At 42.4% G+C, this 13,054-nt stretch overlaps 1 protein-coding gene across 1 annotated transcript; it reads right to left on the bottom strand.

The window, feature by feature from the left end:
• Nucleotides 1-6,453: 6,453 nt before the first annotated feature.
• LOC143774039 (E3 ubiquitin/ISG15 ligase TRIM25-like) lies at nucleotides 6,454-9,056 on the bottom strand. The gene has a single exon (XM_077261331.1). It carries the CDS (start codon nucleotides 9,048-9,050, stop codon nucleotides 7,452-7,454), a length of 1,599 nt encoding a protein of 532 aa, XP_077117446.1. The 5' UTR covers nucleotides 9,051-9,056; the 3' UTR covers nucleotides 6,454-7,451.
• Nucleotides 9,057-13,054: the final 3,998 nt, after the last annotated feature.

Genomic DNA, 13,054 nt, shown 5'->3' with positions numbered 1-13,054 from the left:
ACTTAATACTTAATGCTTTACATCAGCACAATTTTGGAACCAAAATTTACTTTTGTTAGGGAGTTATAAGGGTTAAAAGTTGACCAGCAACACCAGAGCTCGGAAGGGAAGGAGCGCCATTTTACTTTTCAATGCAAAATTGACTGGAATTGAGATAGGACGCCATGTTACGTTTGAAGAGTCACTGATGTGCCTAAACATTGAAACCCCCCACAAGTGACACCATTTTGGAAAGTAGACCCCCTAAGGAACTTATCTAGATGTGTGGTGAGCACTTTGACCCACCAAGTGCTTCACAGAAGTTTATAATGCAGAGCCGTGAAAATAATTTTTTTTTGTTCCAGAAAAATTATTTTTTAGCCCCCAGTTTTCTATTTTCCCAAGGGTAAAAGGAGAAATTGGACCCCAAAAGTTGTTGTCCAATTTATCCTGAGTACGCTGATACCCCATATGTGGGGGGGAACCACCGTTTGGGCGCATGGCAGAGCTCGGAAGGGAAGGAGTGCCGTTTGGAATGCAGACTTAGATGGAATGGTCTGCAGGCGTCACATTGCGTTTGCAGAGCCCCTAATGTACCTAAACAGTAGAAACCCCCCACAAGTGACCCCATATTGGAAACTAGACCCCCCAAGGAACTTATCTAGATGTGTTGTGAGAACTTTGAACCCCCAAGTGTTTCACTACAGTTTATAACGCAGAGCCGTGAAAATAAAAAATAATTTTTTTCCCACAAAAATTATATTTAACCCTCAAATTTTTATTTTCCCTAGGGTAACAAGAGAAATTGGACCCCAGAAGTTGTTGTCCAATTTGTCCTGAGTACGCTTATATCCCATATGTTGAAGTAAACCCCTGTTTGGGCACACGGGAGAGCTCGGAAGGGAAGGAGCACTGTTTTACTTTTTCAACGCAGAATTGGCTGGAATTGAGATCAGATGCCATGTCGTGTTTGGAGAGCCCTGATGTGCCTAAACAGTGGAAACCCCCAATTCTAACTGAAACCCTAACCCAAACACACCCCTAATCCCAACCACACCCCTAACCCTAATCCCAACCCTAACCACACCCCTAACTCCAACACACCCCTAACCCTAATCCCAACCATAACCCTAACCACACCCCTAACCCTGACACACCCCTAACCCTAATCCCAACTGTAAATGTAATCCAAACCCTAACTTTAGCCCCAACCCTAACTGTAGCCCTTACCCTAACTTTAGCCCCAACCCTAACCCTAACTTTAACCCCAACCCTATCCCTAACTTTAGCCCCAACCCTAACTGTAGCACTAACCCTAACTTTAGCCCCAACCCTAACCCTAACTTTAGCCCCAGCCTTAACTTTAGCCCCAACCCTAACTGTAGCCCTATCCCTAACTTTAGCCCCAACCCTAACCCTAACTTTAGCCCCAGCCCTAACCCTAACTTTAGCCCCAACCCTAACTGTAGCCCTAACCCTAGCCCCAACCCTAACCCTAGCCCTAACCCTAGCTCTAACCCTAACCCTAATGGGAAAATGGAAATAAATACATTTTTTTTAATTTTATTATTTTTCCCTAACTAAGGGGTTGATGAAGGGGGATTTGATTTACTATTCATAGTGGGTATTTTAGCGGATTTTTATGATTGGCAGCTGTCACACACGAAAAGACCGTTTTATTGCAAAAAATAGGTTTTGCGTCTCCACATTTTGAGAGCTATAATTTTTCCATATTTTGCTCCACAGAGTCATGTGAGGTCTTGTTTTTTGCAGGATGAGTTGACGTTTTTATTGGTATCATTGTCGGGCACATGATATTTTGTGATCGCTTTTTATTCTGATTTTTGTGAGGCAGAATGACCAAAAACCAGCCATTCATGAATTTCTTTAGGGGGGGGGGGCGTTTATACCGTTCCACGTTTGGTAAAATTGATAAAGCAGTTTTATTCTTTGGGTCAGAACGATTACAGCGATTCCTCATTTACATTTTTTATGTTTTGGCGCTTTTATGCGATAAAAACTATTTTATAGAAAGAATAATTATTTTTGCATCGCTTTATTCTGAGGACTGTAACTTTTTTATTTTTTTGCTGGTGATGCTGTCTGTTGGCTCGTTTTTTGCGGGACAAGATGATGTTTTCAGTGGTACCATGGTTATTTATATCCGTCTTTTAGATCGCGTGTTATTCCACTTTTTGTTCGGCGGTATGATAATAAAGCGTTGTTTTTTGCCTCGTTTTTTTTTTTAACGGCGTTCACTGAAGGGGTTAACTAGTGGGACAGTTTTATAGGTCGGGTCGTTATGGATGCGGCGATACTAAATATGTGTACTTTTATTTTTTTTTCATTATTTAGATAAATGTATTTATGGGAACAATATATTTTTTTTATTTAGGAATTTTATTTTTTTTTAACACATCAAAATATATATTTTTTTAACTTTATAACATTGTCCCGGGGGGGGGGGGGGTCATCACACTATAGGGACAGATCGCTGATCTGACACTTTGCAGCGCACTGTGTCAGATCAGCGATCTGACATGCAGGGCTGCAGGCTTACCAGCGCTTGCTCTGAGCAGGTGCTTGTAAGCCACCTCACTGCAGGACCCGGAAGTAGGCCCGCGGCCATTTTGGCCATTTTTGGCCTGCAGGGAGGAGACACTTGGTTCAAGGTGAGCACATCGCCTTGTACCGAGGGTCTCAGGGAAGCACGCAGGGAGCCCCCTCCCTGCGCGATGCTTTCCTATGCCCCCGGAACACTGCAATCATGTTTGATCGCAGTGTTTCGGGGGTTATTGTGCCATGAGCGGTGCGTGACCTCTCCTGGCACATAGTGCCGGATGTCAGCTGACACCCGGCCGCAATCGGCCACGCTCCCCCTGAGAGCGCGGCCGATTGCATATGACGTACTATCCCGTCACTGAGTATTAAGTCCCAGGTCACCTCGACGGGATAGTATGTCATATGGGATTAAGGGGTTAAGGATGAGTAACCCCTAGGCCCAGGCGGGAGCTTCATATGCATGCATCGTTTCTTGGTGTGCGTAGGGGTCTGGCGAACGCAACATGCTGCAGTTTTGGAAGCGTCAAAATCCATCAAATATGTGCAAGCATGCGCATGCAGATAAGTGCGTTAAAAAACGCATTACTCTCCATGGGAACGCATGCGTACACATGTCCTTGCATACGCATGCATTCGATGCGCTGGCGTACTTCGGACTGCGCATGTCCAGGAACTGATTGAGACGCGCCCTCCTAGAAATATGTAACGCATGCGCATAAAAACACAAACGGAGGCAAAAAACGCATAAAAACACATACAAATGCATGCACACGCATAGTTTTTTTTGCCGTCATGCGAAAGCTAATGTGGATAAAAAGCGTTGTGCAAGCATGTGTTTGCACACGTTTGCGCACGCAGACGATACGCTGCGCACATATACGCAAATGGGAACTTACCCATACAGACTTACACATGACTAAATTCTTACACTAATGTTAGTTTATCTATCTATATAATCGTCTAAGGGTCACTTCCATCTGTTTGTCTGTCACGGAAATCCCGCGTCGCTGATTGGTCGCGGCCGATATTCTCACCTTCCGGCGAAAATATATATTCTCACCTTCCGGCGCCTTTCCCGCTCCTCACTAAGCTCTGGTCCCAAGAATGTATTGCGGCAATGACCGGTGATGACATAGCGGTCTCGCGAGACCGCTACATCATCACATGTTATTGCCGCAATGCATTCTTGGAACCAGAGCGTCGCAAGGAGCATTGCTAAACACCTGGGCTGGATCCGGGGGCTGCCGGAAGGTGAGTATATAACTATTTTCTATTTTAATTCTTTTTTTAACAGGGATATGGTGCCCACATTGCTATATACTACGTGGGCTGTGTTAGATACTACGTGGGCTGTGTTATATACTGCATGGGCTGTTATATACTGCGTGGGCTGTGTTATATACTGCGTGGGCTGTGTTATATACTGCATGGCCTGTGTTATATACTATGTCTCTGTGCTATATACTACGTGGGCTGTGCTATATACTACGTTGCTGTGCAATATACTACGTGGCTGGGCAATATACTACGTGGGCTGTGTTATATACTACTTGGGCGGCTGTGTTATATACTACGTGGGCTGTGTTATATACTGTGTGGGCTGTGTTATATACTACATGGGCTGTGTTATATACTGCGTGGCCTGTGTTATATACTACGTCTTTGTGCTATATACTATGTGGGCTGTGCTATATACTATGTGGCTGTGCAATATACTACGTGGCTGGGCAATATACTACATGGCTGTGCTATATACTACGTGGTTGTGTTATATACTATGTGGGCTGTTATATACTACGTGGGCTGTGTTATATACTACGTGTGCTGTGTTATATACTGCGTGGGCTCTGTTATATACCGCTTGGCTGTGTTATATACTACGTGGGCTGTGTTATATACTATGTGGGCTGTGTTATATACTGCGTGGCCTGTGTTATATACTACACCTCTGTGCTATATACTACATGGGTTGTGCTATATACTACGTGGCTGTGCAATATACTACATGGCTAGGCAATATACTACGTGGCTGTGCTATATACTATGTGGCTATGCTATATACTACGTGGGCTGTGCTATATACTATGTGGGCTGTGTTATATACTGTGTGGTCTCTGCTATATACTGCGTGGCTGTGTTATATACTACGTGGGCTGTGTTATATACTATGTGGGCTGTGTTATATACTGCGTGGGCTGTGTTATATGCTGCGTGGGCTGTGCTATATACTGCGTGGCTGTGTTATATACTACGTGGGCTGTGTTATATACTATGTGGGCTGTGTTATATACTATGTGGGCTGTGTTATATACTACGTGGGCTGTGTTATATACTGCATGGGCTGTGTTATATACTGCGTGGGCTGTGCTATATACTACTATACATATTCTAGAATACCCGATGCCACCATCTAGTTGGAAAATAAAAATCTATGATGTCGCCCTCTTTAGGTGTCTGGTTCTCATGCGATAGGAGCTGAGCTCGGATACTGGACATTGAAGCTTCGGCCGCTTTCTCTTGTTAGCGCAGTTTTCCTCACAGACAGTACAGCACGTCTGTCCATAAAATGGCTGCTGGTGCAGGGTCATGTGACCAGATCAGGCCAGCTGCCTCCTCCAATAGTAAAACACCTCACATGGGAAAGCTGCTTTTCTATTGGACGACGCTGGTTGCCTCAGGAGATGCACAATGTCGCAGGGTTACACATTTCATTACCTTGACAAGCCAGAGCTGGTATATCACTCTCCATAAGGAGAAACCTTACCCCTTAGACCTCAGTCCAGAGCCTCCCATCTAGCCAAATTAGTTATCATGCTTCGCACTGACGAGGGCCAACAGCCCGAAACATCATGTCTGCGAATTGAGATACTGATTTGGCTTTTATCCTGAGTCATATTGCACGACTCGTTAAAGGGTTGATTGTGACTTGTAGGATCGCTGCTTCCAACAGGTGGCGCTATAGAGTTAAGTCCTCTTTTTCTCTGAAGAGGCAATTTGCATATTATATTTCCCAGAGGAGCATTGCAGGGCGAATAAGCCTCCTTTCCTTGACAAGCCAGAGCTGCTAGGTCACTCTCCATAAGGAGAAACATTGCCCCTTAGACCACATTTCATGGCGTCACTTGTGGCCTAGTCAGAGCTGGAGAGTGAAGATGGAGACTAGAGGCAACAAAGGACCAAAAGGTAAGCTGAGGCGCCAGAACAGGTAAGGAATGAGGTAAGTGTAATTGTTTTTTACTTTTTAAGTAGTCTGAGCTCTAAAAACAATCAAACAAAATTCTAAAATAATTAGGTTCCTGGTGAATCCGAATTTTAGTGAAACTGTAAACAAATTTTTTTACCCTCGAATTTATTCGCTAATCTGCAATCCAATCTATTTTTAATACAATTTTACTGTGACCGTTCTATGACCAGAAGTTTCTGAGGAAAATTAACCGACTGATGTAGGGCTGTCATGATTTATGATGAGTTTAAAAGAATTATGAAAAAAACAACATATACCGGTAAATAAGAAGAGCGATAGCCAAATCCTTCATGAGATAATTAAATCATAAAACATTTATGTTTCGTGCAAATCTGAATTTCTAAGAAATTTTAAAAAAATTAGATTTGCTCATCTTGAAAGGAATGTGTCACCACTCACCAGGTTTTTGCTACCCCATCTGAAAGGAGCATGATGTAGGGACAGAGACTATGATTTTAGTGATGTGTCACTTCCTCGGTTTCTTGCTGCAATTTTGATAAAATCATTTATCAAAAAATAAAGTGTAAACTAGTCCACTAGGGAGAATCTCCTGCAGATAAAACTGTAATCTAAAAAAAAAAGTTATAGCAAGCAGCCCAGAAAGTGACACATAGCTTTAATCAGGGTCTCTGTCCCTGCAATATGCTGCTCTCAGATTAACTGACAAAAACCTGGTGACAGATTCCCTTTAATACAATTTTACTTTTGACAAGTGCATTACCAGAAGTTTCTTAGAAAATTTAAAAACGTCTTCACTGCCCATGGACTTTATAAATCAGGGCTGCGCCCCCTTATTCTAAAATGTAAATGCAGTCTAAGCAGCTTTCACAAGATCTTGCAGCTGTGGGGAGGGAAGCTGCTCTCAGACACAACTAAACTTCCCAGAGAGAAAATAAATGTGGTTTACTACCATGTCTTCCTTCTCCATCTCTGTATACAAAGTGCTGAACTAGTATTTTGTATATAGATCAGGAAGTACTGACAGTGCTTCCTCCTCCAGACCCTGTGGTCATGTGATCAGTGGGTGTAGGGAGGGAACGGGAGCTGCTGGGTCCCAGGAAACCCAGTCATTTCTGCTATGCAGCAGGGAGGCAGATATTTCCTTGTAGCTGGAGCTAACATACCATCCTATGTTACAAGAGAAATCAGTTAAAAAAAAGAATGTATTGATATGATAAAATGCCCCCACAATATTTATTAAGACCTTCAAGGGGGCACAGTGTATAAAATAAAATAAATTAAGAAAAGAATAGCAATAATAACATCGAAAAAAGCATAAAAAAACAGTCACTGCCAGTCTAGCCTCATCCCATCCCAAAAATGTCCAATACATAAAAATAATTTATTTGGAAAGGGGAATGCAATTTAAAATGTTGTTAGTAGTCCTTTGAGGTCGTAAAAATTAAAAAATCACAAAATGTGAAAAATATACATGTATTTTCTATTTTTTATTTTATATTTTCCCGATACCATTAAAAAAAAAGCTATACAAAAAGGACATGAAAAAACAAGCCCACAAGTACATAAGAAAAAGAGAACCTTTAAAACCGCATGTACGATACTAGAGATAACCGGATCCATCATGAGGCTCCTCACACTGGCTGACTGTTCTACCAATCATAGACTCTGCTCCCTGTGATGTCACCAGTCTCTGAGTTGATTTCTTCTATGATGATGGTTCCTCACAGCCGCTCCTCCCTGATATCTTTACAGAACCATCATATACATGTAACACAGCATGAAGGGGCTCAGAGAAGGAGGCAGTGAAGGTGTGTAAGTGTCTGATGGGGTCACACAGCTCATAAAAGGACAACTGCCCGGCCTCATAATCCAGAGAGATCCTGACTCTATTACTGGAGATCTGGTGAGGTAACGGGATCTCATTATTGTCATGTTTCACTGAATACTGATTAATATTCCCCAGCCCTTTATATAAACCCCAGGACTTGTTATTATTTCCAATGTATGACTGACGCCCCCTCCTGACTATACTGGGGTAACTCATCCCCACCATCCAGATACTCGATCCACTGATCTCCACATCCCAGTAATGTCGTCCTGAGGTAAATCTCCTCTCGCTCATCACCTGAAAATACTGGAAACTCTTTGCTGTTTCTGGACGATTCTCTGCTATTTCTGTCCAGGTCGCAGTTTTCAGATCGTCTGCTATAAGGAGATTATTACCAGCCGTGTTTACATCCAGTAATATGTCTGCAGGATCCTGAACATGGAAGGTCACATTTATATCTCTTATCATAGCAGATAATGTGTGTGATATGTGTGAGATCAGCTCCTCACACCGATCACCTCCATCATGTCCTCCTGGGTCCTCATCATCTCCCTCCTCCTCAGGATCACACAAGTCACCGGTGTCTGGTTCCTGTAAGACAGTCAGTGGATCCGTCATGTTACACAGCTCCTCAATGTGCCTCATCTTCCTGGACAGCTCGTCCTTCTTTATTTCCAACTGATGGATCACATCAGACAGTGACAGTATCACCTTCTCTTCCCGCCTGGAGATCTCACTCAGGACCTTCTTCTCCAGGTCGTCCACCCGTCTCCTGATGTCTGTACACAGGGCAGTGACTACCTCGGCTTTTGTATCTGCTTTTTCTTTAACTTTCCTCCTGTGCTCCTCCAGACTCCCGACTCTTTCCTCAGTTTCCTTTCTCTTTGTGATCAGTTTCTGAACAAGGTATTTCAGTTTCTCCTTCTTCTTCTCGGAGGCCTCCTCCAGCATCTCCACCCGGTGTCCCCGATGTTCTCCGGCCAAACTGCAGGACACACAGATACAAGCAGCGTCCTCAGTGCAGTAATATTCCAGGATCTTCCTATGGATGGAACATTTTCTGGTTTTCAGGGAAGTGCTGGGTTCTGTTAGGACGTGATCTGCTGATGTTTCAATGTGAACCCTCAGATGATTATCACACAGAGAAGTCTCACACAGCAGACAGGATTTAACAGCAGGTGCAGGAGAGTCCACACAGTAAGTGCAGCGGATCCCGGTGATCTCCTGATTTGGCTGAATAGACAGGAAATTCTCCACAACATTACACAGAGTTATGTTCTTCTGTAGTGGAGGCCACTTCTGAAATATTGCTCTACAGTCAGGACAGGAATATTCTCCATACCCGCCATCTGTATCCCGCACTCCATCAATACACCCCCGGCAGAAGTTGTGTCCACATCTCAGGGTTACAGGATCTGTATAAACGTTCATACAGATGGAGCAGTTCAGCTCGTGTCTCAGATCAGCAAACGCCATGGCTGAGATCAGTCGGAGAAGAGAAATCAAATGTGACGGATGTTACTGGCAGCAGAGTGTGTTCCAGCATTTTCCTTATCATTATACACTTTGCTCTTTAGTTGTTTGTCTTCTTGTATTATATTTCCCTGGTTTCTCCTTGAGGGCAGGATCATTACTGTAGCAATATAACTATCATGGCCGATATGCCTTTTTACTATTCTGATGAATAAATGAATATTGTTCCTCATGTGCCTATTATGGTAGCATGTGTTTAGTCCCCCTAGTTAAATTAAATGTGGGGTCTCAAATAGTAATACATTGCATCATCACATGGTTTATTGGTTGGTGTTCTTGAAGTGATTACATAGTTACATAGTTTAATAGGTTGAAAAAAGATCTTGGTCCATCAAGTTCAACCTTTCTCCACTAATTGTACATTTCGTCACTAATTTAACTATAACCTACAATGTTACTGAGGGATACCTTGGGGATACCCGATACCGGGCTCGGTGTTCACAGGGGGATGTCACGGTGGCGACCCGGTCCGTGGCCCTGGGCACCCATGTAAAAGGGAGATTAAAGTTTATGTTCGTGACGCCACCTGTGGTATTCGGTCAGTGGGGACCAACGCTGCTTTAAGGGGTCCTCTGGGGTGATGTTATGGCAGCTAGATGGTATACCTTCCCACAGGTGAAGTATGTCCCCAGGGCTCCTGGTGTGTAGATGGAAGATGGTGAATGGCGCAGTAAGGAATGAGGACACAGGATTGCAGTCTCTTTACCTTAGTTTACTGAAGACTTCAGAAGCCACAGTCCAGAGCACCAGATCACAGGGCAGGCAGGGTCCGGCCGGCTTGGAAGCGAAACCAGAGTTCCCCTTTACCAGGTGGAGTTAAAAGTCTTCCTCTAGCGCAGTGGTGTTGTAGTCCCTTACTGCCTATGGCTTCAAATAAGGTCCTCACAGTTCTTCTCTCTGTCTCCCATATAGGATAGTTAGTTTACAAAGCAAACAAATACTGGTATAGGCGTGTAATCATTCAACACTAAAATCCTAAAAATATGATACACCACCGATATATTCAAAAATATATATTTTATTCTTTATATAGTATTCACAACATTTATAAAATACATAAAGGAGGAGAAAAGGCCACCAGGTGGCTGAACAAGGTGCGAGGTACCACGTAGGGTCTAAAACCAAATAACAATAGATGTAACAAAAAACTAAGTCAATAAAGTATGATAGATCAAAAAATTCAAAAATTTTATTTTTTTATGATGATACTAGACTATGAAACAATAAATCCTATCCTCAGAATATATATAATTAATTTAGTTTAATGATTCATTACAACCATATCTTAGAAATTAATTAATATTAAATACATTTGCTGTCCTATACTGCAGATAAATAGAGAATATATTATCAATTCATTGTACAAAGGGCCACTGCACATACTTTCATCAATTCAATAAATTATTAAAGAAACAATATATATAATTCACAGTGCTTCAAAAGAGTATATGTATATCAGGTACACAGATAAAGTGAATATTGTGCAAGAGTAAAGTGAGCGTTGTGTATTAATAGTAAATCCTCACATCCAAGTGGAAAGAGTTAATGATAATATAAATAATAATAAGGGAGGAATACAAAAAAGGAATGGCCTAACTGCTATAGTAGTGTCATATCAGTAAATCTGACATACTAGCCCCCATATAGGATAGGACAATACCTGCAGGACAGGTATCTCAAGCCTTTTTACAGGGACTCTAGCATGCCCCGGGCTCTATGTGTTACTGTGTCTCAGGTGTGTGTGGCGGACAGGTAACTTGCAGTTCAGCTGTCCTGCCGGTCTCTGATGTAAGTCTTAGAGTCCCTTACAACATCGATGTTCCTGCTACCGGTTATCTGCGCTTCAGAGTGAGGCAGCTCCATCGCAGCTGGTCTCCCCTGATATCACTCTCCTGTGTTTTTCTCTCCTTCACGCTCACTGAATGATGTTCTTTTCTTCTGTACGTCTCTTCATAGTTACATAGTTATTACATAGTTATTAAGGTTGAAGGAAGACTGTAAGTCCATCTAGTTCAACCCATAGCCTAACCTAACATGCCCTAACATGTTGATCCAGGGGAAGGCAAAAAAACCCCATGTGGCAAAGAGTAACTCCACCATGGGGAAAAAAATTCCTTCCCGACTCCACATACGGCAATCAGACTAGTTCCCTGGATCAACGCCTTATCAAGGAATCTAGTGTATATACCCTGTAACATTATACTTTTCCAGAAAGGTATCCAGTCCCCTCTTAAATTTAATTAATGAATCAGTCATTACAACATCATACGGCAGAGAGTTCCATAGTCTCACTGCTCTTACAGTAAAGAATCCGCGTCTGTTATTATGCTTAAACCTTCTTTCCTCCAGACGTAGAGGATGCCCCCTTGTCCCTGTCTCAGGTCTATGATTAAAAAGATCATCAGAAAGGTCTTTGTACTGTCCCCTCATATATTTATACATTAACATAAGATCACCCCTTAGTCTTCGTTTTTCCAAACTAAATAGCCCCAAGTGTAATAACCTATCTTGGTATTGCAGACCCCTCAGTCCTCTAATAACCTTGGTCGCTCTTCTCTGCACCCGCTCCAGTTCAGCTATGTCTTTCTTATACACCGGAGACCAGAACTGTGCACAGTATTCTAAGTGTGGTCGAACTAGTGACTTGTATAGAGGTAAAATTATGTTCTCCTCATGAGCATCTATGCCTCTTTTAATACATCCCATTATTTTATTTGCCTTTGTAGCAGCTGCCTGACACTGGCCACTGAATATGAGTTTGTCATCCACCCATACACCCAGGTCTTTTTCATTGACGGTTTTGCCCAGAGTTTTAGAATTAAGCACATAGTTATACATCTTATTACTTCTACCCAAGTGCATGACCTTACATTTATCCCCATTAAAGCTCATTTGCCATTTATCAGCCCAAGCTTCTAGTTTACATAAATCATCCTGTAATATAAAATTGTCCTCCCCTGTATTGATTACCCTGCAGAGTTTAGTGTCATCTGCAAATATTGAAATTCTACTCTGAATGCCCCCTACAAGGTCATTAATAAATATGTTAAAAAGAAGAGGGCCCAATACTGACCCCTGTGGTACCCCACTGCTAACCGTGACCCAGTCCGAGTGTGCTCCATTAATAACCACCCTTTGTTTCCTATCCCTGAGCCAGCTCTCAACCCACTTACACATATTTTCCCCTATCCCCATTACTCTCATTTTATGTAACAACCTTTTGTGTGGCACCGTATCAAAAGCTTTGGAAAAGTCCATATATACTACGTCCACTGGGTTCCCTTGGTCCAGTCCGGAACTTACCTCTTCATAGAAGCTGATCAAATTAGTCTGACATGAACGGTCCCTAGTAAACCCGTGCTGATACTGGGTCATGAGGTTATTCCTCTTCAGATACTCCAGCATAGCATCCCTTAGAATGCCCTCCAGGATTTTACCCACAGTAGAGGTTAAGCTTACTGGCCTATAATTACCGAGTTCAGTTTTTGCCCCTTTTTTGAATATTGGCACCACATTTGCTATACGCCAGTCCTGTGGTACAGACCCTGTTATTATGGAGTCTTTAAAGATTAAAAATAATGGTCTATCAATGACTGTACTTAGTTCCTGCAGTACTCGGGGGTGGATCCCATCCGGGCCCGGAGATTTGTCAATTTTAGTTATTTTTAGACGCCGCTGTACTTCCTGCTGGGTTAAGCAGGTGACATTTAATGGGGAATTATTATCACTAGTCATATTGGCTGCCATGGGATTTTCTTTTGTAAATACTGATGAAAAAAAGTCATTTAGCATATTGGCTTTTTCCTCATCCTCATCCACCATTTCACCCAGACTATTTTTAAGGGGGCCAACACTGTCATTTTTTAGTTTCTTACTATTTATATAGTTAAAGAATATTTTGGGATTATTTTTACTCTCTCTGGCAATGAGTCTCTCTGTCTCAATCT

This window comes from Ranitomeya variabilis, chromosome 5 (genome assembly GCF_051348905.1).
Source record: "Ranitomeya variabilis isolate aRanVar5 chromosome 5, aRanVar5.hap1, whole genome shotgun sequence".
Taxonomy (NCBI): Eukaryota; Metazoa; Chordata; class Amphibia; order Anura; family Dendrobatidae; genus Ranitomeya; species Ranitomeya variabilis.
This window is presented reverse-complemented; position numbering and strand designations above follow the sequence as displayed.